The 25,663-nt window shown below is 43.8% G+C and overlaps 1 protein-coding gene across 1 annotated transcript; it reads left to right on the forward strand.

Annotated features, from left to right (window-relative positions):
- Nucleotides 1–1,340: 1,340 nt before the first annotated feature.
- Nucleotides 1,341–25,663, forward strand: LOC122542644 (SH2 domain-containing protein 7-like). Its single transcript, XM_043680640.1, has 8 exons — nucleotides 1,341–1,570; nucleotides 5,794–5,939; nucleotides 11,396–11,589; nucleotides 12,510–12,599; nucleotides 13,561–13,726; nucleotides 16,242–16,460; nucleotides 18,470–19,201; nucleotides 22,940–25,663. Exons 1-8 carry the CDS (start codon nucleotides 1,528–1,530, stop codon nucleotides 22,982–22,984), a joined length of 1,635 nt encoding a protein of 544 aa, XP_043536575.1. The 5' UTR covers nucleotides 1,341–1,527; the 3' UTR covers nucleotides 22,985–25,663.

Consider the following 25,663-nt stretch of genomic DNA (forward strand, 5'->3'; position numbering starts at 1 on the left):
CGACCACTCCAATCTAAAAGAACAAGGGCAGCAAATACTTGGGAACATTACCACCTGCAGGTTCTCCTCCAAGCCACTCATTATCTTGACTTGGAAATATATTGCTGTCCCTTCACTGTCACTGTGTGAGTCAACCGACAGCAGTTGGACTGCAGTGGTTCAAGAAGGCAACTCACCTCAACCTTCTCAAGGGTAACTAAGGATGGGCACACCCACACCCACATCCCACAAATGAATTTTTAAACTGTCACTCTCATCTCACCTCTGGAATTCAGCTCTTTTATCCATGTTTGGTCCTGACAGAACCCAAACTGAGTGTCATTGAGCAGGTTAGAGCAAAGAAGGCGCTGCTTGAGAGAACCATTGATGACCCCTTGTATCAACTTACTGATGATTGAAAGTGGATTGATGAGGCTGTAATTGGCTGGGCTACATTTGCCGAGTTAAAATCTTCCAGCTATACTCACAAGCAACGTAAATATATTAATTTTGTTCATATTCTGTCAGAGTTGTGTTCAGTGTGTCATGTACAAAACTGTGTCAAAAGCTTTTGTGACATTATTCCTGTTCCTTATAATCAATTCATATTTTTTTTTCAATGGATTTAAGGGCTAGTATTGAAGATGTCAATGATTTTCTTGTGTGTCATGGCTTTAAGTTTAATGGAGAGTTAATAATTATTCAGATATTAATAAATCTGTCTCTCTGTGAGTCCAAGTATACCATGTGTTCACTTGAGCACATTGTCAACTTGCTGATGGCATCACCAAATAAAGGAATTAATGAAAATGAAAACATACCCCCTGAAAATCAAGAAGTGACCCTCAAAAAAAATCCCAAGAGGACCCCTTGACAGAAAGTAGTCTATGCCTTTTCAAAGTCTTTAAACTCCCTCCCTTAATGGCATTGTGGGTTCAACTACACCAATTGGAATGCAGCCATTGGTTCAAGAAGGCAGCTCCCCACCACCTTCCAAGGGGCAATTAGAGATGGGTCAAGATAAACCATTTGGGCCGAATGGCCAGTTTCTGTGCTGTAATTTTACATGTTTCAATGTATTGAAGCATCTGGCCAACTCACATCTGTGGAAAGGGAAACTGGTAACATTTCAGGTTGATAATACTTTGTCACAACTACCCTGCGACATTAATTAGAAGATCAAGCAAGGATTTCCAGCACTTTCTCTTTTCATTTCAGATTTCCAGTGTTCGCTGCATTTTACATCATAACACTGTCGCTAGCTAGGCAGTGTGTGTCGGTTACCTTGCTGTTTCCACCCTGCGGCAGGAAACTACAAGCTGGAGAAAGCCCTTCTTTCCTCCCAGCTGTCTGTTGTTATCAGTTAGAATGATCGCTAGTGTGGGTAGTAACCTGGGGTAACATGAGGCTGTTGCTGTTTTCCCTGTAAATGGAAACAACTACTGTTGACGACAGATGTCACATAAAACATGCCATCAAACCTCTTGAGCCTCAGTCGCTCCTCCACACCCGCATTGGGAGTTTGTACAGTTATATATTTCAGCATCAATGAAAGGCAACTGCAAATTAGTGCAATACTGGGCCAGTCAAGGTAGGTTCAACAATTTTATCTAGTGCTGCTCCTTACCTTTCCGCTGTATTCTTGCAAGCTTTCAGAACAGTGGTTACATATTTCTTTGACAAAGTGAACGTACATTTTGGATTTCTTATTTTTCATAGAGTAATTTGATAGGAAATACCCAATGAGATTAATCGAGATATGTGAGACAGAAATTGTTTTTTCATGCAGTGAGTTGTCTGACAGGGTGGTGAAAACAGATTGCGTCATTTCTGTCAACGGGAAATTGGATAAATATGTAAAAGAGAAATGATGCTGAGATCTGAGGAAAGAGTGAGGAGAGATAGCACAGAAACCGTTGGCTGAATGGCCTCCTTCCTTCATTTGATATTTTAATTCATGTATATTATGTGGGCATCACTGGCTGGTCTAGACATTTATTGCCTGTCCCTAGTTGCCCTTGAGAAGATGGTGCTGAGCTGTCTTGAGCTGCTGCAGTCCATGTGCTACGTACTCACAATGGCTTTAGGGAGGGTTCTGAGATTTTGACCCAGTGATACCGAGGGAATGGAAGTCAGGATGGTGAGTGGCTTAGACGAGAACTTGTAGGTGGTGGTGTTCCTATGTATCTGCTGTCCTTGCCCTTCTAGATGGGAGTGGTTGTGGGTTTTGAAGATGCTGTCTAAGGAGTCTTGGTTGAATTTCTGTGGTGCATCTGGTAGTACATACTGCTGCTATTGAGGGTCAGTGGTGGAGGAAATGGATGTTTGGGAATATGATGCCAATCAAGTGGCTGCTTTGTCCTGGATGGTGTCAAGCTTCTCGAGTGTTGTTGAAACTGCCCCATTCAGACAAATGGGCAGTATTCCAACACATTCCTGACTTGTGCCTTGTAGATATTGGACAGGCTTTGGGGAGTCAGGCATGTGTAACTGCAAGTCTCTTAGCCTCAGATATGAAATGATAAAAATAGATTCTCACTGCTGAAGTGAAAAGCTCCTGAATCTTAACGTGGCTCCTCACTCACTCATTGTAATGGGCAAAAAAACTAGGGCAACAGGAAGGCATTCATCGAGACAGCTTTCTCTACAATGGCTGCAGAACCTGTTTGGAGCAGCAGTGGCTAAACGCCTCTCTTGCAGATGCTTAGATTCACACAGCATGCAAGATTAGATTTCAGAATCAGATTGGGACATAGAAACTTAAAAAGAAAGCATAGGCAATAGGAGTAGGCCATTCAGCCCATCAAGACCCCTCCACTATTTAACATGATCATGGCTGATCTTCTACCTTACCACCATACTCCCTCTCTCTCCCCAAACTCTTAACATTTTAGCCTCAAGAAATCCATTTCTTACTTAAGTGTATTCAGTGACTTGGCTTCCACAGTATTCTGTGGGAGAGGATTCCACATATTCATCACCTCCTGAGTGAAGATATTTATCTCGTTTCAATTCAAAATAGCCAACTGCGTACTCTGAAACAGTGAACTTTCCCACTCCAGGCAGAGGGAGACATCATCCCTGAATCCAGTATGACAAGCCCTCATGTAGTTTTTTTGAATATGTTTCTCTATAGTTTATTTTCTTCTGTTGGAGAAATCCTAATTATTTCAATGCAATTTACTCTCTGACTCCTTGATCCTCGCCTCCCCTGTGCCATTGAGTGGCTGGCTGGATGGTGAATTGCCCTTCAGTTTGAAGAAGGGTCTAGAAAGAACTTGTAAAGTTTGAAGATGTCTTAGAATATACTCTCATTGGAAAGTTGCCTACTCTCCATTTCAAAATGTATTGAGTTTGGGATCCTGGTATCTGGTTGGGTTACAGCTATGGAATCCTTGACAGGTCCTAAGGAACAATTGGACCTTGCAGTCCCGGTGGACTTACAGTTGTTGTGGTTCTGTTCGACGAGCTGGGAATTTGTGTTGCAGACGTTTCGTCCCCTGTCTAGGTCTCCTGCAGTGCTTGGGAGCCTCCTGTGAAGCGCTTCTGTGATGTTTCCTCCGGCATTTATAGTGGTTTGTCTCTGCTGCTCCCAGTTGTCAGTTCCAGCTGTCCGTTGCAGTGGTCGGTATATTGGGTCCAGGTCGATGTGCTTATTGATTGAATCTGTGGATCAGTGCCATGCCTCTAGGAATTCCCTGGCTGTTCTCTGTTTGGCTTGTCCTATAATAGTAGTGTTGTCCCAGTCGAACTCATGTTGCTTGTCATCTGCGTGTGTGGCTACTAAGGATAGTTGGTCGTGTCGTTTTGTGGCTACTTGGTGTTCATGGATGCGGATCGTTAACTGTCTTCCTGTCTTACAAATCTTCTCACAAACTTTGAATGCTTACGGTTGTTTGGTGAGTGGAGTGGGCTTTAAGGGATTGGAATACAGAGGGAGAAGTGGTGTTGATGTCCAGATCAATCATACAAGCTGAAGGTTGAGGGTTGAATGGCCTCTTTCTGTTTCAAATCACCGAAAAGTTACAGCACAGAAGGAGGCCATTCAGTCTGCCTTGTCTGTGTCAGCTCTCCACAATCTCTTTATGTGAGTCCAATGACTTTTGTACATATCCCTTTCTCCTACTCAGATAATAATCCAATTCCCAATTTGAATGTCGCAATTGAACCTGCCTCCCCACACTCTTAGACAGTGTATTTCAGATCTCAACCACTTGCTGTATGAAAAATGTTTATTGATGAAACCACCGCTTCTTTTGCCAATTACCTTAAACCCATGCTCTCTCATTCTTGATTACACCAATGGCAACATTTTCTCTCTTTCTACTCTGTCCGAAATCTTCTTGATTTTGAACACCTCAATATAATCTTATCCAAGGAAATGGTCCCAATGTCTCCAATCCTTATCCCTTGGACCATTGTTGTAAATATTTTCTATACCCTTTCTATCATGTTTTCCTGCTGGAGTTTGTAGGTTGAGAATTGACATTTACACTGGGGTTATAATTCTTTTCTCTCAGAAGAGGGCAGCACAATCCCAAAGGTGTTAATTATAAATCTAGGGGAGCCTCTGGACATACTGGTTAAAACTTCAGATGGTTCAATGAAGCAGTTCCTGAGGGAGCAGATGACTGTCCTCACATACCACTGCCCAACCCCCAGCCACAGTATTAACACCCTGATATTACAAGGAGCCTGCTTTTCTGCATTGAATAGAACATAGAACAATACAGCGCAGAACAGGCCCTTCAGCCCTCAATGTTGCGCTGACCTGTGAACTAATCTACGCTATCCCATCATCATCCATGTGCTTATCCAGGATTGTTTAAATCTCCCTAATGTGGCTGAGTTAACTACATTGGCAGGCAGGGCATTCCACGCCCTTACCACTCTCTGACATCTGTCTTAAATTTATCATCCCTCAATTTGTAGTTATGTCCAAGCTGACGACATCATCCTAGGAAAACGTCTTTCACTGTCTACCCTATCTAATCCTCTGATCATCTTGTATGTCTCTATCAAATCCCCTCTTAGCCTTCTTCTTTCCAATGAGAACAGACCCAAGTGTCTCAGCCTTTCCTCAGGTTAAAGAATTTACACGGTTCATTATGAGGAATAACTTTCATGTTAGATTTTGAGTTTGCCCATCAACATGGATAGGAAAGGTGCCCCACAGATGGACAGGACAAGAAATCGAACTCCAAATATATAAAACCAACTCAGGAAGCCTTGGAATGTACATCACCATTAACCCAGTATACACAGGGAGCTGAACAGGTTCAGGAAAATATCTACATGGGGGCTGGGAGAGTTAAATTATGAGGAAGAGCTACACGGATAAGGTCTCTATCCTGTCAAGCATAAAAGCTGATCAGATCACGGGGTTTAAGATGGTTTAACAATTCAATAGAGGGAAATTATTTTCTTGGAGTCGAGCAAATTAGAACATTCAAAGGGTGCTGGGATATACTGGGCAGATTTGCCTGAGTCTGTTGGGGAGTTAGTGATGTGCTGTTCTGCCAGCTCTATCCACAGTCTGACAGTGACTTTGAAGAATTTGTGAGAAATAAATGCTTTAATTGGTGTTAATGAGGAATAACTTAACAGAGAGAGAAAAAAGTCAAACTGATCAAACATTTTGTCAGAATAGAATCAGAGATGGAATCTTTTCTAGCTGTGGGGTTAGAGAGAAGATTAAGCTATGCGTCAGCAAGCAAAGATTATAGAAAGTGACTGATAACAGTATCTTCTGTACAGTCATGGCTGAGTAGATCCAGTGCTGGTGAACTCATGGGTACACTTTTTCCACCTCAGACAATGTGTGGTACAGCCGACCTTTATTCCAGTCTTCACCTCTGAGCTTCATGCAACCTCAACTCTCGGTGGCTCAGGAGAAAAGGACTCATAACTTCTCCAAATCAAAAGGGATCTGGCCTTATCTCAAGTTTCCACAGTTAAAGGTCAGTATATCTTGTCTCGCACTGTTCTGTCGATAAGTTTAAGGTTTTGTGCTCAAAGAAAGACAGTCTAGATTTCAAAATTTTACAATTGCTTAACCTTCCGGGTGAAATTAGTATTTATTATCAGTAATAAAGCAGAAGGACATTCAACCCATGATGCCTGTACCAGTTCTTAACCAGAGAAACCCATTATTTACAGTTATTCCATTTTCTACAAATTCCTAAGATGCTTCACAATATTAATCCCTTCTTCGAAAGGTGCAGGAATTCCTTGCCAACTGTGTGCTGTAAATTCACTGTGTAATTCCGAGCAATCTCTTTCACATATTCTCTATGGGTCCCATGACTGTCACTGGACGTCAGCTCATTTCAAAAAGTTGGATTTTGTCACCTTCAGCGACTCTTGAGTGCGCACTGGAATCTTCACCAGCTGTGAATCTGACCATTCTTTTTGGACTTAATGTAACCCTCACCTTCCCTTCTGTTTTCATCCTTGACTATCTTTAGCCCCTGCTGTGGGTGAGCCATTGACTAGTCAAGTATTCAGGATGATGTGTAGCTAATTTAACTCACAGGCTGATGTAAAAAAAGCAGCAGCAAAGGTCACAAATAGATATTTAACCTAGCAATTCTATAGCTCCAGCTATCTCAGTAACTCTGTTTTGGTTTGCAATTTTCCATCCACAGTCTAAACGCATGGTAATAGGAGTAGGCTGTTTCAACTCTTTGAGTTTGTTCTGCCTCCTACGTTGGATGAATTCTGATCTGTATCTACCCAGATTTGCCCCTCAAATCCCTGAACATATTTCGCAAATGAAAATCTGTCAGCCTCAGCTTTGCAATTTGCACTTCTACCGTCCTGAGCTGCACGGAAGGTTTTTTTGAGGGGCAGAGAATTCCAGATATTTTTTGTATGATGAAAGTGTTTCCTTACATAAGTCTAAATGGGTCTAATTTCATAATGACACCCCACCTCAGTTTTCCCTTTATATCTTTTACAAATCTTCATCTCTTTTCTCATCAGCCCTTTCCCATTTCTGTCACATGACCCAGTGACACTTCCTGCTTGAGTCGTCACTCATTTGCCCTTGTCCACATTTGATCAGGTAACTGTTTTGCAGAGAAGTGGTCAGAACTATTTAACTAATGTTTCAGCTGAAACACAGCCTGAAAACACCCTGAATTCATATATTTTTAGCTCAACGCTGGACGAAGAGGTAAGTTGGAAGGAACCCACATTTATATAGCACCTGTCACTATTTTAAAACTTTCTAAAATGTTTTACAGCCAATGAAGCACTTTTGAGGATCATTACTGAGATGTGGCGTGTTGTTGTATTTTGAAATGGGTCAGCTAACTATGTACAGCAAGTTCCCACAAACTTTGTTTCAGTCACATCAGTTAATGGTAAAATGTTGAGCATCTCACCAGATATCTCCCCAGCTCATCTTCCAAATAGTGTCTTGTGATATTTTACACCTACACAAGAAGGTAGATAAAGCCTCAGTTTGACGGTTCATCTCTCAAGGAGCACCTTTGGTAGTGTATTGTGCACTGTCAGAGAGTCAGTAGTGAGCAAGTGCCACATTGTGAGTGGATCAATACTGAGGCAGCAATGCGCTGTCAGACAGTCAGTACTGAGGGAGCACTGCACTGTCGGAGGGTCAGTATTGAGGGAGCACTGCATTGTCAGAGGGTCAGTACTGAGGGAGCACTGCACTGTCAGAGGGTCAGTACTGAGGGAGCACCGCACTGTCGGAGGGTCAGTACTGAGGGAGTGCTGCAATGTCGGAGGGTCAGTACTGAGGGAGCACTGCACTGTCAGAGGGTCAATACTGGGGGAGTGCTGCATTGTCGAAGGATCAGTACTGTTGGAGGGTCATATTTCAAGAGTGCCACTAACGAGGTATCTTGACTGTGTATTGAAGTGGAGCCTTTGCAATGTTTCAAGCAGTGAGGATAAATAGTGCAATCTTTTAATTTGCGGGAAACCAAAAATGTTATGATGGGAATCACGCAAAATGTAAGACACAAAAGGAGGCTATTCAGCCCATTATTTCTGTGTTGGCCAGTGAAGAAATAACCATACTAATCCAACCTCCTGCAGTTGGTCAGTACCTCTGAAAGAGTGCTGCATTGTCGAAGGGTTAGTATCAAAAGAATGCTGCACTGTTGGAGAGTCAGAAGGATTGTTGTTATTTCAAGAGTGTCACCGACTGTGTATCAGAGTGGAGCTTTCATGATGTTTTGAGCAGTGAGCATAAATAATGCTGTCTTTTAATTTGTGTGAAATTGAAAATGCAGATGACAGTTCTTCACAAAGACACCCAAACATTTTGTAAAACTGCTGAGGGTTTCTATCCCTCACCTGTCCTCACACCCTCTTATCCCAATCAGACTTTTAGGCTGTGAGTTCAGATCCCAACTGCCCTTTGGGTGAAAAGATGTTTCCTGATCTCCCCTCACTGAGAAAGAACTTGGCAGAATTACTATGACTTTCCTCAGACACTGTCTGGGCAGTGTAACCACCATTTTAACTAAAGGGTGTTTAACTGAACTGAGTCACAGTGTGTTGGCTCTCACATGCTGGGGCACAAGGGGAGGGCAGGATTAACAAGAGTTATTGGATTTTTTGGTAATATTTAAATCTGTTGCATACAGAAAAAACCTTGTCTCCTGTTCAAATGACTTCTTCTCCTGATCACTGATCATTTGAATAATTGTTGCTTTCACAAACGGAAAGTCACCAACAGCATGTACATATTTCCAACTTGTTTTTGTGTATTTGCATATGTTTGCAGAATTGTACTCCCCCCTTTGTGACTTGTGAAAAATTTGCATGGAGTACAGTAACTAGCAGAGGACCCCTCATGGACTGTGAGCTCCTCTTCTGTAACAGCTGGGCCATTGATCCATGGGATGGGGGAGGGGTGGAGTCATGGGACATCCAGCCAATTGTTCAAATATCTGCAATACAGGATCACTTTCCTGTGTTTGTTTATCTCTGGAAAAGCTAACTGAAATTCCTCCCATATGACCATTCCAAATAACACAGATCCCTCCCATCTCAAAATTTGCCAAGCCAACCTGATGAGATGAGATAAAAAATTTATCCGCCACCCCCAAACCAGTGACAGGGCTCCCTTACTGTAACAGCAGAAGTGAATTCCACAGGCTTTGGCCTACACAAGCGCCATGGTAACTAGCCCTCCCAACTCTTTTACAATGCCAACTGGGGTGACAGTTGTTATTGAGGGGCTAACATGTCCCCTTCTTCAAGGCAACAAGAAACAATAAGTTGTCAATTTGAGATAATTCAAGGAAATTCAGCAAACTAAATCAAAGTTTTGTTCACTGTGTCAAGCATGTGAGCCTGCTCCATCTTCAGGAAGACTGGGGTGTGGATGTGGGTCAGGGTTAGCAGTCAATCAGTTTGGATTCCACGTGGTCTGGGCTTGTGGAAATGTGGCTTCTCTCTTCCCTGTCGCTTCCCCTCCAATATCGAGTAGCTAAAGTTCAGGAGTGAGGAAATGAAAGGTAGCCAGGTTCAGGGACTGAGAGCAGGGCCTCAGCAGTGACCCCTGTCCCTGCCTACCCCAGCAGGGTCTGGGATCCAGGTCATTGGACCTTGAGCCCTGTCCAACACTGCAGCTGCCTTACGCTCTGCACAGAGGGTAAAATAGACTGATCCTGGCAGCAACCAGTTTGTGCAGTCCCTGAATTAGATTGAAAAATCGTCTAGATAGAACTGCTCCATGCGTCGCTCTCCATACAAGTGTCAATTGGTGTACAGCAGCTGCCTTTGTTCATTGTAATGTTGTCCTGAAATGGCACAGCTCCTGTTTAAGGTACAGTTCAACAAATGAACTGTACCTTAAGGTCAATAACTCACTGCAAAACCTCAATTGCAAAAATATGTTTCTGCTGATGAAGAAATAGCTCAACATCATTGGCATTTGAATGGGTTGCTTGTGACTAGAGTGTTCCAGATCAATGTGGTTTCTGTATTGATTAGACACCATGCAGCAGAGAGAGAGAGAGAGAGGGAGGTATTGTGACACAAGTGAATGATGTGTCAGCATTTACCTTCATACTTTCAACAGTAAATAGATTCTAAAAACAATGTGAAAGTGCCTGAAGATAGTGGGTTTAATTCCTTTCGGGAAAGTGCTTTCAGGAAAATTAAAAATTGCGGGGGATGATTTTAGATTTTGTTCGGTGATTCTCAGGATGATGTTGGGAACAGTCACTCAGCAGAGATTTTCCCAGAACCAGTGATCAGAGGGAAGGGGTCCATCAGTAAAAGATAGTTGATAGGCTGTCAAAGATGGAGGCCCAATAGGAAGACTTCAGCCTGGTGAAATAACTCGTATACCACAACCAAGTCAACCTTTATTTACACGTACATAGTATGTAACAGTGGTCCGGTTTCCTCTGAGTGAACAGAACCTCTGACACTCCTGTTTTCATCTGTCAGCTCCCCGATTAGATCAAGTTAGCAAGCCCAGTCAGGGAACTCATATGTTATGAAATCCACCTGGCTGACCTTATAATCACTACAGAAGGGACAACAGAATCCTTTGCAGTTACAGAGTGAGAGTACCTCTATGGAGGATCCTTCTGCAGATTTGTTTGCAGACTCTGCAGAGAATGGAGACAGCCTCAGAGATCGCTTAGCCCATGGCCAACTGCTGAGAGACTCCAACAGTAAAGAATCCACAGTCACCACAACCACCTCCTCCACTGGTGTCCTCACGCCAATGACCTGAGCTTCCAGGCACAGTGGGTCGAGTGTAATCGGATTTGAGATTCTCCTTGCATTCGCTCACAGGATGGTTGGTGTCGCTGGCTGGACCAGCATTTATTGCCTATCCCTAGTTCCCATGGAGAAGGCTTTAATGTGTGATTTACTTTTAAAAGTATATGGCTTTGCCTTGCAGTATTGATTCCTACTGCCCTTAGATCTTTCAATGCATCTACCTTCACCCTAAACTACCAACCCACCTACCCCCAACCTTCCTGTTCTCTGCCTCCATCGAAAAACTGGAGCATCTCTGACATTTCCAGTTCTGTTTCCTATCTCCTGTATAGTTGCAGGCTGCTGCACAGAGGGTTTTGTGGTGCTTTATATGTCAGTGTTTTTTTGCAAATGTTAGTTAGGATTCTATCCAGAAATTCACAGAAGTTTTAAGCCCATCCTATTTGTTTGATAACTTTCTGATGCCTATTTGTGTTGCTGAACAGAACTGAGATTAACAAAGGTTCCAAAGAGTGTGTAGATGGGCACAAGTCCAAATAAGTGCCACACGCAGAGGAATGATTTGAAAGTCGAATGGGATTTTGCAAATATAGTGATGCTTTATACACGACAAAGGCAAGACATGCAAATATATCTTGATAACATAAAAGTCTCGCTTCTGTTCAGCTGTTTGACAACAGTGTGATACTTTTTACAGGGTCACTGCTTTGAGAAGATGGGAGAGTCTCAGAGGTTAATGAGTTGCTCCCAAAAATCACAGGCTGGCTCCGATGTCTTGACGGCAGGAATGCTAAAGGAAATGGCCCTCCAGTGGTTCACAGAGACCCAGGCTGCTCTGATCCTGCAGAATGGCAGATTACCTGAATGGTTCCATGGTTTCGTGACAAGGAAGTAAGTTGTATGGGCTGAGTTAGTCACACAGTAGACAGTGCACAAGGAGAGGCAAAGCTGAACCAAATTTGTGAAATCTTACAACCTCTGGTTTTCACCATAGCTCCATTATTGTTACAAGTTGCTAATTGCTTCCTTAAACTGGAATTGCAATCCATCAATTACACTGTCAGCCCAAGGGTTGTAATGCTATGATTACATTGTTATCCCAGGGACGGTAATTTACCAAGTTACTTCAGGGATTGTAGTCCATCAGTTGCACTGAAGTTCCAGGGACTGTAATATTTTGATTACACTGATGTTCCAAAAGGGTGATAACCCCATTTCTACTTTTTGGGATCTGAGATTGTCTGCGCATTAGCAACACAACTGTGTTTTTGTCTCTGCCAGCTTAGAGATATTTGATACGAATTATTCAACAAATAATTTCACAGCAGCAGGGGTTCCCAGGTCATGTACTCCCCAGTCTGTGTCTAGCCCTAACAGGCCGGATCCCCTCCCCTCACCAGCACCCCCCAGACTGTGGCCCTACACCCCCGGCTGTGGTCCTCTCCCTCCCCCCGTGTCCCTTCCCCACCCAGGCTGTGTCCCCAGAATTGTTGTTTCTCCCCTGCCATCCCAACAGGCCTTGTTTCCAGTACAGGGCCTCCGTAAAGTGGAGGGCAGATAAATGATTTTAATATCAGAGGCTTGGATCTGCACTGGGTGCAGTCCCCTCTGCCTTATCAGTGTCTGTCTTGCACTGTCTTCCCTCAGCTTTCCCATATAATAGAGCACAGTGGTTGAGGTGGGGCTGAGGGTATGGGGGAGGTGTTCGTGCTTTGTGTAACACTGCAGCCACAGCTAACGATACAAGTCTGACTGGGGCCTAGTTCTCTCTGTCCTAATCAATAACTCTGTGTGTATGTGTGTGTCAACAGAGAAGCTGAGAGTGTACTGAAAGATCGAAATATTGGCCACTTCCTCATCCGCCTGAGCGACCGAGCATTTGGCTACATACTGTCTTACAAGTAAGTATTGTCACATTTAATGACGGAACAGATTAAACTGGAATCAGGGTTACATATTGAATGGCTTTTTTTCTCAGACCTATGAAGGCATAACCATCAGTGGTTTCTATCTGGTTCAGAAGAAATTGTCTGCATTTATGTAGCGCCTTCCATAACCTTAGGCTGTCCCAACAGAAAGTATTTGAAGTGTAGTGACTGCTGTAATATGAGAAGCAGCAGCCAACTTCATCACAGCAGGATCCCACAAGCAGTGCTGTGATGATGATAGAGAGAATTTGTTGCTCATCCTTCCTTTCCCCTTACTCTGAGTGCCACAACTTGCCATTGCAGTGTGCCATTAAGAGTTGCTACATTGCTGTGGACCTGGAGTCATGTATATGGCTGGGTATGGCTTCCCTAATGTGAACCAGATGGGTGTTTAGCAATGATCATGGACACTATTACTGAAGGTTAAAGTTTATGAAATTATTGCAAATGCCCCAGCTGCTTTTCTGTTTATTGAGTCCATGTCTCCAGTGTATAACCTCTCGATGATTAGCCCAGTGACATTACTCAAACAAAAGACCAAAAGAACTGCAGATGCTGGTAATCAGAAACAACAACATAAATTGTTGGGAAAACGCAGCAGGTCTATCAGCATCTGTGGAGAGAAATCAGAGTTAATGTTTCAGTTCCAGTGTTAGAACTCCTCCCCCCAGACACAAATCTGTGTCCCCGAGTTCTGAAGAAGGGCCACTGGACCCGAAACTTTAACTCTGATTTCTCTCCACAGCTGCTGACAGACCCGCTAACTTTTTCCAGTAATTTCTGTTTATGGTTGTGACATGACTAGAGCTGTGTTTGTCAGAAACTGTTGCTGCAGGATGAATGATTGCAATTTGTTTTTTTTAGCACAGGCTGTGGGTATTTGCTGGTATGAATAGAATCTATGGATCTAACCTTCTGATTGGTTTATCTCCAGGGGCAATGATCGTTGTCGACACTTTGTAATTCAGCAACTGAAGAATGGCAGGTACATGATCGATGGTAGCACTCACAGTCACAGGAGTCTCGCGGCCCTGATCAACTACTACACAACGGAAGTTATCCAGCCCTTTGGAGAGGTCCTCACTCAGTCCTGCAGTCAGGTAAGCAACTGTCACTTTGCAGATACACCACGTGGCCTCCTTCTTCCTTTTTGAACTGCTTTCTGAGGGTCTCTCATTTATCCCTTACAAATTCATATTGAAAGGCTTATCTTATCTGCATTGACAGATGCGAAGATTTGAGAGCAATCCGAGGTGCAAAGTGGATCAAGGGCCCTGGAGAATTTGCTCTTTATTTGAGGAACAGGGTGGCCACCACAGAGGATGCCAGACTATTTTAAATTTCCAATATAATTAGGTACTACATGGCCTTACATATGTACCCAGACAGTCACATCCCTAATGATACAGGCTGTTCATCTAGAAATTCCGGTTTTCAGAAGTGTGAGTATTTCTAATGTGTCAGACTCACGGGATATCATGGCCACGCTATGGATCAAGAAGAGGGTGATCTTACTCAATGTCTACTCAATTGATAGAAGCTGATCATCAAACCTTGATCCAGGCAGGTGGGTCTCAGCCTCACATTACAGATCCTGTTGGTTAAATCCCACTACAAGCAAGACCTCCTGAAAGTCAGCAGCACAACTTGAACACTGTTAGTGTGAGCTGTCAATGACTTGAGGAAGTGGCAGGGCAATAGCACATAGAGGGTCATTTTCAAAAAGTATTTTTAGTCTTTTAGTCTTTCCCTGTGCTCCATGCGATTGTCAAAACTTTGAGCATAATGGAGTATAAAGTGGGAAATTGTGAAATTGTCCATTTCAGCAGGTAGGACAGAGCAGATGTGCACTACCTAACTGGTGGGATGCAGAGAGATCTGGGTGCCCTAGTATATGCCTCACAGAAGATTAGTATGCACATACAACAAGCAATGAGGAAAGCTAGTAGAGAGTTATGTTTTATTGTGTGGGAGGGTGGATTGGCTTCAGTTATAAATGGTATTGGTGAAGCAACATTTGAAGTACTGTGTATGGTATGTCTCCTTTTTTAAGGGAGGAATGCATTGGAAACAGTTCAGAAATGTTTTACTAGACTGAATACTTGGAATGAGGGGTTATCTTATGAGGAGCAGCTGAACAGCCTGGGCTTGTATCCACTCGAGTTCAGTAGAGTAAGAGCATCATACAGGTCTTGATGGAGTGGATGTGGAGAGGATGTTTCCTTTTCTGGAAGAATCCAGAAGTAGGTGATACTGTTTGAAGATAAGGGGTCACTCATTTAAAACAGAGTTGAGCTGGATTTTTTTTTCTCTTGGAGAGTTGGAGAGAGAATTCTCTCTGAAAATGTGGTAGAAGCAGAGTCATTGATTTGTTTTCTTAATTCATTTATGGGATGAGGGTGTCACTGGCCAGGTCTGCATTTATTGACCAGAGGGTAGGTAAGAATCAACCACATTGCTGTGGGTCACTTGTAGGCCAGACCCGGTAAGTATGGCAGTTTCCTTCCCTAAAGGATATTAGTGATAATCGTTCAATGCCTGTTCCTTTTACCTGTGCTCCGCACACATCAGGGTTCAGTCCAGACACTGCAATGAGAAATTAGTGGCCAAATGATTCATACAACATGGCAGCTTTTTCAACATTTTGCCATTTGTACCAGAAGCTAGCCAGAGCATCAAAATGTAATTTCATAAAATTACTGGGACCTTCTTTTTAATTGGTCGACTGTACAAATTTGAGGCCAGATTTAGACCTTTCCATTGGGATCCTAACACCAAGATCAAATCAGGAGCACAGCACTGGGCCAAGAAGGGAACAGTCACTTCATTGGCAGTGATTTTTCCCAGAATTGGCCAATGAGTGGTCAGTGAATTGGCTTAGCCAATTAGTTTATAATGTTGGGTGGGCTGTCAAAGCTGGAGGTCCAGGAGCTGGACCTCAATGCGGCGGGTAGCTGGTTCCAGGTGACAGAGAGGGAGGGCAGAAGGGAAAGCAGCCATCTTGAGGCACTCCCTCTCTCTGTCTTCTGGATTGAATATATATATCTTTGGCAGGAACTTTGTTTGTTGAGAATGGTTTGATTGTAGGACTTGCTGATATGAACAGTAATTGAGTTGAATGTAAATGGGCGGCACGGTGGCACAGTGGTTAGCACTGCTGCCTCACAGCGCCAGAGACCCGGGTTCAATTCCCGCCTCAGGTGACTGACTGTGTGGAGTTTGCACATTCTCCCCGTGTCTGCGTGGGTTTCCTCCGGGTGCTCCGGTTTCCTCCCACAGTCCAAAGATGTGCAGGTCAGGTGAATTGGCCAAGCTAAATTACCCGTAGTGTTAGGTAAAAGGGGTAAATGTAGGGGAATGGGTGGGTTGCGCTTCGGCGGGTCGGAGTGGACTTGTTGGGCCAAAGGGCCTGTTTCCACACTGTAAGTCATCTAATCATCTAATCTAATCTAAATGGGAAACTGGATAAATGTGAAGAAGAAAGAAAATGACGGATATGTTGTTCAGATGGGAGGACATTTGTGAAAAGTGGAAATATAAGCACACAGCATTTGGGCCCAATGGCCTGTACCTGTCATATAAGCTCAAATTAACACACCTCATTTTGGGTTACAGGATGACAGGAGCAATCTGTACGACCAGGTCTATTCACCCACCAAGTCCAGCTTCGAGGAGACAGAGGGGGAACCAGTATCCAGACAGCCCCTTTTTCCCAACCACTCCCAATCTGAGGAGGGGTCACAGAGACCCCCAGCTGTCCCTCCAAAGGCCAACAGGATCCTCAACACTAGGAGGCTGACTTCATCTCTAGAGAGCATGTCCTCCAACAGTGAGGTGAGTTGTACAGCCACCACAACAACAACTTTCATTTATGTAACATCCTTAATATTGCAAAACATCTCAGGAAGTTTTGTTTAAGTGAAATTAATCAAGATATATCAAGATATGTTATAGGGAAGGTTTACTAGATAATACGTGGGTTGCCTTAGGGGAAAGGTTGGACATGTTAGGCTTATATCCATGGTGTTTAGAAGAGTAAGAGGCAACCTGATGGAAAGTGCACAATGCTGAGTGGTCTTGACTCGGTGAATGTGGAGAGGATATTTTCTCTTACAGGAGAATCTAGAATTAGGGGTTGTTGTTGAAAATCAGGGGTCATCCGTATAAAACAGAGGAGGTGTTTTTTTTTCTCTCAAGGGTCGTGAGTCTTTGGAACTCTCTTCCTCAAAAGATGTTGGAAGCAGAGTCTGAATATTTTTATAGCAGAAGTAGATAAATACTTATTAAACAAGGGGTTGGTGAAGGGTTAGTTAAGGACAGAGCAGGGCAGAATAGCCTACTCCTGCTCACAGTTTGTACATTCATAAAGGAGCAAAGAGGTGATGTGGAGGGGTTAAGGGAGGGAATTCCCACAAAAGTTTTGGAGGCAGGCAGCTGAAGGTATAGTTGGTAATGGTGGAACAGTTCAAACTGGGGGCGCATGAGAGAAGAACGAAGATCATGGTGCTAGCCTGTGGGCCTGGAGAAAATCACAGAGGCAGGGAGGGTGAGGCCAGAAAAGGACTAAAAACGATAAGAACTGATTGATTGGGAGCCAGTGTGGCTCAGTGAATACAGGAGTGAGTCAGGGAGTGGGATTTTCTGGGAAAATGAAGACATGGCAGAGTTACAAACTGGAAGGCTCAGCTTCAAATACGTCCACTCTCACCATTCTGAATAGCCGAGGTAAAGAGATTTGTTTCCGACCAGATACAGCACCTGATTGTATGCTGCTGCTGAGTGGTCAAAGACAGCTTTACAACTATAGTTCCCTGCCACATTGGCACTGCCAAAGCAGTCTTTACCTGCACCACCAGGGGAAGATATGAAGCAATGGCAAGGACCTCCTCCTGGAGAGACACACCAAAGGGATCGGGGGATTAGGCTGCAAGGCGTGTGGGGATGGTGCATGAGGTGTGTAGGAAGTGTCGAGTGGTTCAGCTGCAGCCATTCACCTGGTGAAGCTCAATGGACCAGTCTCTGCTTATTACTTGAGTCTGTTCAAATGTTTCAGGGACCCTGTTGATCCACTTGGGCCTGTCCTAGCATTCCCTGCAATTTTGCTGTCATGAGGCTGGCTAAGTACATCCAGCAACATCTTACAACTCAAGACATTTATGGTCGACTGATGTAGATTACTGATTTTATTTCCTGTTTTCACCAAGCTCTGCTGTCGAAAGATTGCTGTCTTTTAGCAACTGTCCGGGGAACTTTCTCAGCCAGTTTAATGTGATTATGTTCACATGTAGTCAGATTTCTAAATGCGACCTAGCAACAAAGACATTGACAGACAGACTCCTATCTGCAGCTCTCTGTCTGCACTGAAGATCAACACATTACCTGAGAGTGCAGAAAGGGGACTCAGTTTAGTATCTCAGCCAAAAGCCAGCTGCATCGGCAGTGCAGCACTCCCTCAGGACTGCACCGGGAGCACCAGCTTGGATCCTGAGCTCAAATCCTGATCTCAGGTCAGTGGCTTGTTACTTCTAAGTCCCATTTCAGGGATTTGTGCTTAGGACCTTGACTGATGTTCCCAGAGCAACTAGAGACATCATCGATGCCTTGATCAAAATTAATCCTTCAATTGGCATTCTTATTATCACTATAGGCCATTGTGAGAACTTGCCAGGTGTAAGTTGGTTGTTGACTTTCCTACATTATGCCTTCTGTGATTTGGGACATGTCAAGTTGGTGAAAGTTTCTGTAGGATCTGTGTAGGTATTATAGTCTGTATTCAGAAATGTCCAATGTTCTTAAAAAATTATTTCCTATTGACGTGACTAAAATGTTAATTTGTGTTCAAGGACTCTGACCCAGCCCCACCTCTACCACTCAGGGCAAGCGTGGTCTTTGAGCAGGACAGACAGGATGGAGCGACATACGGGCGAGTTAATAAACTGAAATATAAGGAGCAGCAGGTACCCCCGGTATTGAGCAACAAGTGGACAAGCAAGGAAAGCTTGGCAAATCCACTCTACAGTCTGGGATTGGATATCCGCAAGTCGCAATCTTCAGAAAAACAGTCACAGCTGAGCAGTGTTGTATATTCCCTGGCTATAGAGCCACAGCCAATATATAATGAAGCATTTGAGCCACCAGACTTGAATCCATCAACAGATGTGGTGTATGCTGAGGTGGACATGAAGCAATGGAAAATTGGAGCGATTCCTGCTGCGAGTGGCAATAGTTATGCCACCATCGCTGCACCAACTGAACACTCAAGCCAGGCCTCCAATGCCAAGCAAATGAGTTTGACCACTCCACCATTGACTCCTCCTCGACTGTCGCCCAATTTGAATCAGAGATTGAAATCTGCATCCCCCACTCGATCTCCACAGAAACTCAAAGCGAGTCAGAAGCCCCTGGCAAACATTTGGCCTGTCTGTCATTCGGCTGAGCACTCTCAGGCAAAAGATCAACCTTATGACGATACCCTGGGCAAGAAAAACTCCACAAGTTGTCCAGAGAACACGTATGAACAAATTCCCGAGGAATTCTCCAAACGAGGCCAAGCAAAGCCAGTGACTGCAGAGAAGGTAAAGGTTATTCCTAACCCTTCATCCATGCCTTTTCCGCTCATACAATTCCAGTGGCAAAGTGGAAGTATGGGGACAAGAGGGAGTAGTGGTTCCATCTAAATGTAGGGAATGTACAAATAACCAAGATTCACTTTGACATCAGGGGAGCCTTCCCTCGATAATTCCATGAGTTGCTACTAAGTTTTGAAACCCAGGGCTCAAACTACTTCAGCTAATGAATAGGAATGTCCTGGACTTCCTACATGGAACAGGATGTACACGTGTGGGGTTGGAGGAGCTGCCCTCCCCTTCCTCTATCTATTAGGTCTTAAAACTTACTACACAAAAAAACCTACTAATTTCTGTTGTCACTTATATAGGGAGGTTATTTATAATGCTTTAAGAAATTCTCATTTAAAAAATAGAACTTTTATTTCCCAGCTCCTTAGGCTAATTATGAAATTAAACTACGATCAACATTTTGTCCCATGAATAAAGTAAAAATAATTAAGATTAAACTCAACTTACATTGTAAGTAAATTTAGTGGCTGTGCTCTCCCAGTGTAGAGTGGTGCTTCAAGACAATACAGTTCAAGAAAGTTGTGATTTGTATTGTGTCATCTTACATCCTCGTACAGCCTTGCATCTAAATGTGCCTGCTGGGAATGTTCAGCAAGAAACTGAGGCTGGCTTGTCCATGTAATCAAGCAGGAAAGTGGCACTAGTGTAAGTATTTTAGAAACATAGAATCTCTACAGTGTGGAAACAGGCCCTTTGGTCCAACAAATCCACACTGACCCTCCAAAGAGTAACCGACCCAGACCCATTCCCCTACCCTATTTCTCTACATTTACTCCTGACTATGCAAGGAGAAAGTGAGGACTGTAGATGCTGGAGATCAGAGCTTAAAAATGTGTTTCTGGAAAAGCCCAGCAGGTCAGGCAGCATCAAAGGAACAGAGAATTGACGTTTCAGGCATAAGCCCTTCAGGAATCTTTTATCGACGTTTCGGGCATAAGCCCTTCTTCAGGAATTCCTGAAGAAGGGCTTATGCCCGAAACGTCGATTCTCCTGCTCCTTTGATGCTGCCTGACCTGCTGCGCTTTTCCAGTAACACATTTTTAAGCTGCTGACTAATGCACCTAACCTACATCCCTGAACACTATGGGCAATTTAGCTTGTCCAATTCAACTGACCAATCTTTGGATTGTGGGAGGAAACCACAGCACCCGGAGGAAGCTCACGCAGACACAGGGAGAGTATGTAAACTCCACACAGTCGCCCGAGGCTGGAATCGAACCCGGGTCCCTGATGAGACTCAATGGACTGAAGGGCCTCCTCTTTAATGTATGATTCTATAAACCTTAGTGAAATAGTTCCAACTGAATGACTTCTTGAACCCCTTTTAATGTGGTTCTCTCTCATTGCACACACACTGAAGATCCTTGAACAGATTGCTGGGTGAGGATGAATGGTCACACTATCTGCACACTCTCAATCTTGCCGTGCCCAATCCTGTTGTGTTTATACTGGAGAACTAATCCCTTGTGGTTGCTACAGTGAAAGAAATGTTTTGTATACAGCAGCAATTTCATTCTTTTACGCTCACCTGGCAGAAGTATAAAGCCTGTGATTCATATCTATTTTATGTTCTGTATTTACCAAACCCCATTCCCAACCAGAGCTGACTCATTCCTGAATTAATATTTGCCATGACGTTGAGCACGGTTTTTGACCCCGCAAAGCCCCTTATCCAATGGCTATTCACTTCCTCAGATCACACCCTATCCATTTCAAGTACAATGGTGATATTTGATGGTGCGCAAAGGCCGGATGGGCTGTTTTCTTTGGAACAGAGGAGATTCAATTGGTGTATAAGATTGTGAGACTCCCAGATACAGTGGAGGAAAATAACCCAATCCCCTCAGTAGGGAGGTTGATAAAGGGGAAATATTTAATATAAAAGATTAGAGGGGAGTTGGAGCTAATTTTTATTCACCCAGGGGGGTGGGAAATGGTGGGGCGAACTGGTCTCGATCTCACTGCTCTGCAACGTTGGCTGAGGCAGAAACCCTCATCACATTTAAAAACAATTGGGTACACACTGGAAATGCTTTAACTGAGAGAATTGGAAACTGGGATTAGGTCACTTTAGGGCAAGAATTAGGGTGTGTTGGCTGACAGAGCCATAATGGGATAAATGACCTCCTCCTGTTCTGTAAATACATTCCTGTGTAAACATCAAGAAGGGATATCTCATGATCTGGGCCACCATCAGCTATTTTAAACCCACATTTCTATGAAACTACACTCCAATTCAGTTCTGTAAAAATGAGCTTCTGTATATTTGAACCATCGCAACAGAATAATATCCATCTTCTCACAGTGAGACAATGCTCCTAGCTGGATATTAGAGCTGAGCTTTGATTAGATTAGATTACTTTACAGTGTGGAAACAGGCCCTTCGGCCCAACAAGTCCACACCGACCCGCCGAAGCGCAACCCACCCATACCCCTACATTTACCCCTTACCTAACACTACGGACAATTTAACATGGCCAATTCACCTGACCTGCACATCTTTGGACTGTGGGAGGAAACCGGAGCACCCGGAGGAAACCCACGCAGACACGGGGAGAATGTGCAAACTCCACACAGTCAGTCGCCTGAGGCGGGAATTGAACCCGGGTCTCTGGCGCTGCGAGGCAGCAGTGCTAACCACTGCTTCCTATTAGAATGTAAGCTTGCATGTGTACATTTGTAAGACTCATGGAGAGTTTATTTGTTGTAAATGTGATCAGTGTTGTAATAATCCTCAAATGCCATCCTCTGAGACCAGCTGTGAACTGGACCAACCAGCAGGCCACTCCTAGAAACTAATGCTTGTTCTGAGTTTAATGGGAAAAAGGAGTGAGTAACTCCCATAATGCAGAGGGGCACTTGGATGCTGGAACAAAGCAGGGCTACACTGCATTAAACTTACCATTCTCACCAAGTGTATTGGCCATAGTAATCCTGGGTGTTAAAGTGGGCGGGGGCACTGGAGAAACTAACTGTACCAAACACAAGCCTTTAAACCCTGGTGCCATCAGGTATGGAGGACGAATCCGATGCCATGAGTTGTTCACCTCAATCAGTCAGGACCAAGCTTCCCCAAATGGTGTGTTTTGCTGCTTCTCAATGATTGGATGCTGGAGAAGTTTGCATCATAAAATGCTGAGAAACTGCCAGTGGATTGTAACGAGTGTCCTGGCATGGTTCATAGGTTTTGGGCAGATGGGATCAATTGATGAGCCTGTAACAACCTGGGGATTATACCCACCTACCACATAGACTGAGAAATGCTGGGTATCTATGCCCAAAATATTCCCCTCATGGCCTTACTCATCTGTTCTCTAACTTCTTCCAACATTAGGTTTCCCCCAACACCACCACCTCCCCCCCACCCTCACTTCTATGCCATCTTCCCCTCAGTGCATCCTTACAACAGCTCCCTTGGTCAGTCTCACTGAACTCCCTCCCTAACCCTCTTCAGTAACCCCCTGTTTTCTCTGAATTTTGAAGCCATTTTGATGCAGCTGTTTGCCACTTCATCTTTAGTTCCTGTCCACTATTTCTGGAGACTCATTTCCTCCTTCCTAACCCCCTCTGAAGGGAAAGAGTGTTCTTCAGATTTTACAGCTGCTATATAAATGTGATTTTTGAATCTTTACACTAAATAGTTTAACCCAAACTTCCTGCTTTTGTTTTCCCCAGGAGGAGGTTCGTAAGAAATGGTTCTCCGATTGGAAATACAAATGAAAAAGTTGGTCCTCATCTGGTGAAAGTGGTGCTCAGAACTCTTTGTGCTTCATTGTTTTAATTCTCAGGATCCCACCTTTTAACATACAACACTATGGTGAAAATGGGCCCAACAATTTGCTGCATTTCAAGAAAGACACTCACCCTAGCTCTTGGTATATTCTTTCGCAGAAGCGACACTCGGCGCTAATGTTTCGTATCTTCATAGATATATTTCACAATAAGCTGTCATTAACTTCACTATATGCGACTGATTAATGTTCATCCCTGCTTCTGATAATATAACTCCTGTGAATTAAGTTCATAATGTGTTTGTTAATATTTAAGTCATGGAAGTGAGTCAATTTTGATTTTGTGAGATACTATAATTATGTGACAGAATTGATATCTCTCCAACTGACTTCAAATGGACAAGTGGAAAACAAATTTCAAACTCGCTAGCTGTTATCTTGCCATTTGTCAATACATTATCTCTCAACTCAGTGTATGTCAAATCTCTGCCAGTTGTTTTAGAATGATTTCTGTTAAGTCTCTTTCTATTTTTCTCTGATCTTTGATGATTCTTCATTACTTGCAATGTAAAGGTTTCTGTGGATGTTTGTGAGAATACCAACCAGGAGTGACCCTGGGACTGGGCTCACCCAGTGGGAATGACCCTGGGAGTGACTTGGGGAGTGGGTTCACCCAGTGGGAGTGACCCGGGATGTGGGTTCACCCGGTGGGAATGACCCCGGAAGTGGGTTCACCCAGTGGGAGTGACTTGGGGAGTGGGTTCACCCAGTGGGAGTGACCCGGGAAGTGGGTTCACCCAATGGGAATGACCCCAGGAGTGGGTTCACCCAGTGGGAATGACCCCGGGAGTGGGTTCACCCAGTGGGAATGACCCCGGGAGTGGGTTCACCCAGTGGGAGTGACCCTGGGAGTGAGTTCAGTCAGTGGGAATGACCCCGGGAGTGGGTTCACCCAGTGGGAATGACCCCGGGAGTGGGTTCACCCAGTGGGAGTGACCCCGGGAGTGAGTTCAGTCAGTGGGAGTGACCCCGGGAGTGAGTTCAGTCAGTGGGAATGACCCGGGGGTTAGTGCACCCCATTGGGTGACATTTACTTTGTGCTCCTTTACAATGACATTGTGGAGATTGGAAAATCAGTGAGAGCTCACTGCATTCGATTCCATTTTATGAGACTGTGACCTTTTGTAGCAGAACTTCATCTTTCAATATCAGCTCATGAAACCTTGCTGGTTGGCTGACTGATCAGTTTATCCACATGAGAAACAGGAAGAATGATTTTGCTAAAGATTATATTCACTGCTAATCTTTTTGACTTTATTTTTGATTTCCATATCTATCTTTGCATTTTCTAACTGATGCAGTCAGTGTTTTATGAGTGAATTCTTGGTTTAACCCCATGAGGGATGGAAGCTGTTGAGGAGTAGCTCAGTGGCAGCATTGCTCAGCTGCAGGCTTCCAGTTACACAGCTCCAGATGTTGTGAAGGATTGGTTTCACTGCAGCAAATACCTATTTACTTTTGGGATATTGCATTTATTGTTCGTCATTGTTCTGACAGAAGACACTAGTGGGACTCTACTTATTGGAATGCTGCAGTCCTTGTATTGCTGCTGCTGTCCTGATGGTGCTCAATGTATTATGTCCAATTCTAGACAGTGTGTGACTTGGTAGGGCATTCCAAGCTAAGGATGCTCCCACTACATTGCTGACCTTGTGATGGTGTAGAATGACAACACTGACATTTCACTTGGCAATGGGATAAATGGCGGCTGGGAGGAGCAAATTGATTCAGAATCCTTGTATTTCACTAGGAGAACAATAGCAAAAGAGGAGGCCATTCAGCCCCTTGGCTCTGTCCCATCACTCAGTTAAATCATAGCAGATCTCTATCTTAACTCCATTTACTCACGATGCTTCGATAATCTTAAGCTTGCCAAAAAAAGTGGGTGGTCTCAATTTTGAAATCTCCACTCAGCCTTCCCGCTCCCCATACCACCCCTCTGTCCACCTTTGGCCTCATCAACATTTTAGGGGAGACACATTTCCTGGTTTCCACTCCCCTTTGTATGAACAGGTGTTTCTTAACATTGCCCTGAGTGACCTGATTTTAAAGTCATGTTCCTTTCATTCTAGGAACTCCCACCATCTAGCTGTCAACCCTGTCAGATCTTTTAATCACCTAAAACACCTCCAATCGGATCACCCTTTAATCGTCCATACTCAAGGAATCCCAAATCTAGTCAGTGCAACCTGTCCTCATAATTTAACTATTTCAACTCCTGGTCCATTCTTGAAATCCATCCTCACATGTTTAGCAGGGTGATGAGGTGTCCAACATGAGCAACATGTTCTACTGACAAAACCCCCACAAACCTTGACAACACTAGCATGGAATGCCCTTAAAACAGAACCTATGTACAGTTCAGTAACTTTAAACAGGAGAAGAGATGACATTGAAATAAGCCTGAGACTCTGTAGTTTTCTGATGACGTATTTTTTGTATGTTTTCTACTTTTTAAAAATTGCATTATTGGATTATTGGCAGTAGGGCCCAGACCCCCTTTACAATTGCATCGCTCAATAACTTTTCTTATTTTTAAATTATTATGATTTTAAGACACTTATTTAATTTTCTGGTTGTTTGCTCCAATAAAGTTAGAAATGATTAT

This window comes from Chiloscyllium plagiosum, chromosome 40 (assembly GCF_004010195.1).
Source record: "Chiloscyllium plagiosum isolate BGI_BamShark_2017 chromosome 40, ASM401019v2, whole genome shotgun sequence".
Taxonomy (NCBI): domain Eukaryota; kingdom Metazoa; phylum Chordata; class Chondrichthyes; order Orectolobiformes; family Hemiscylliidae; genus Chiloscyllium; species Chiloscyllium plagiosum.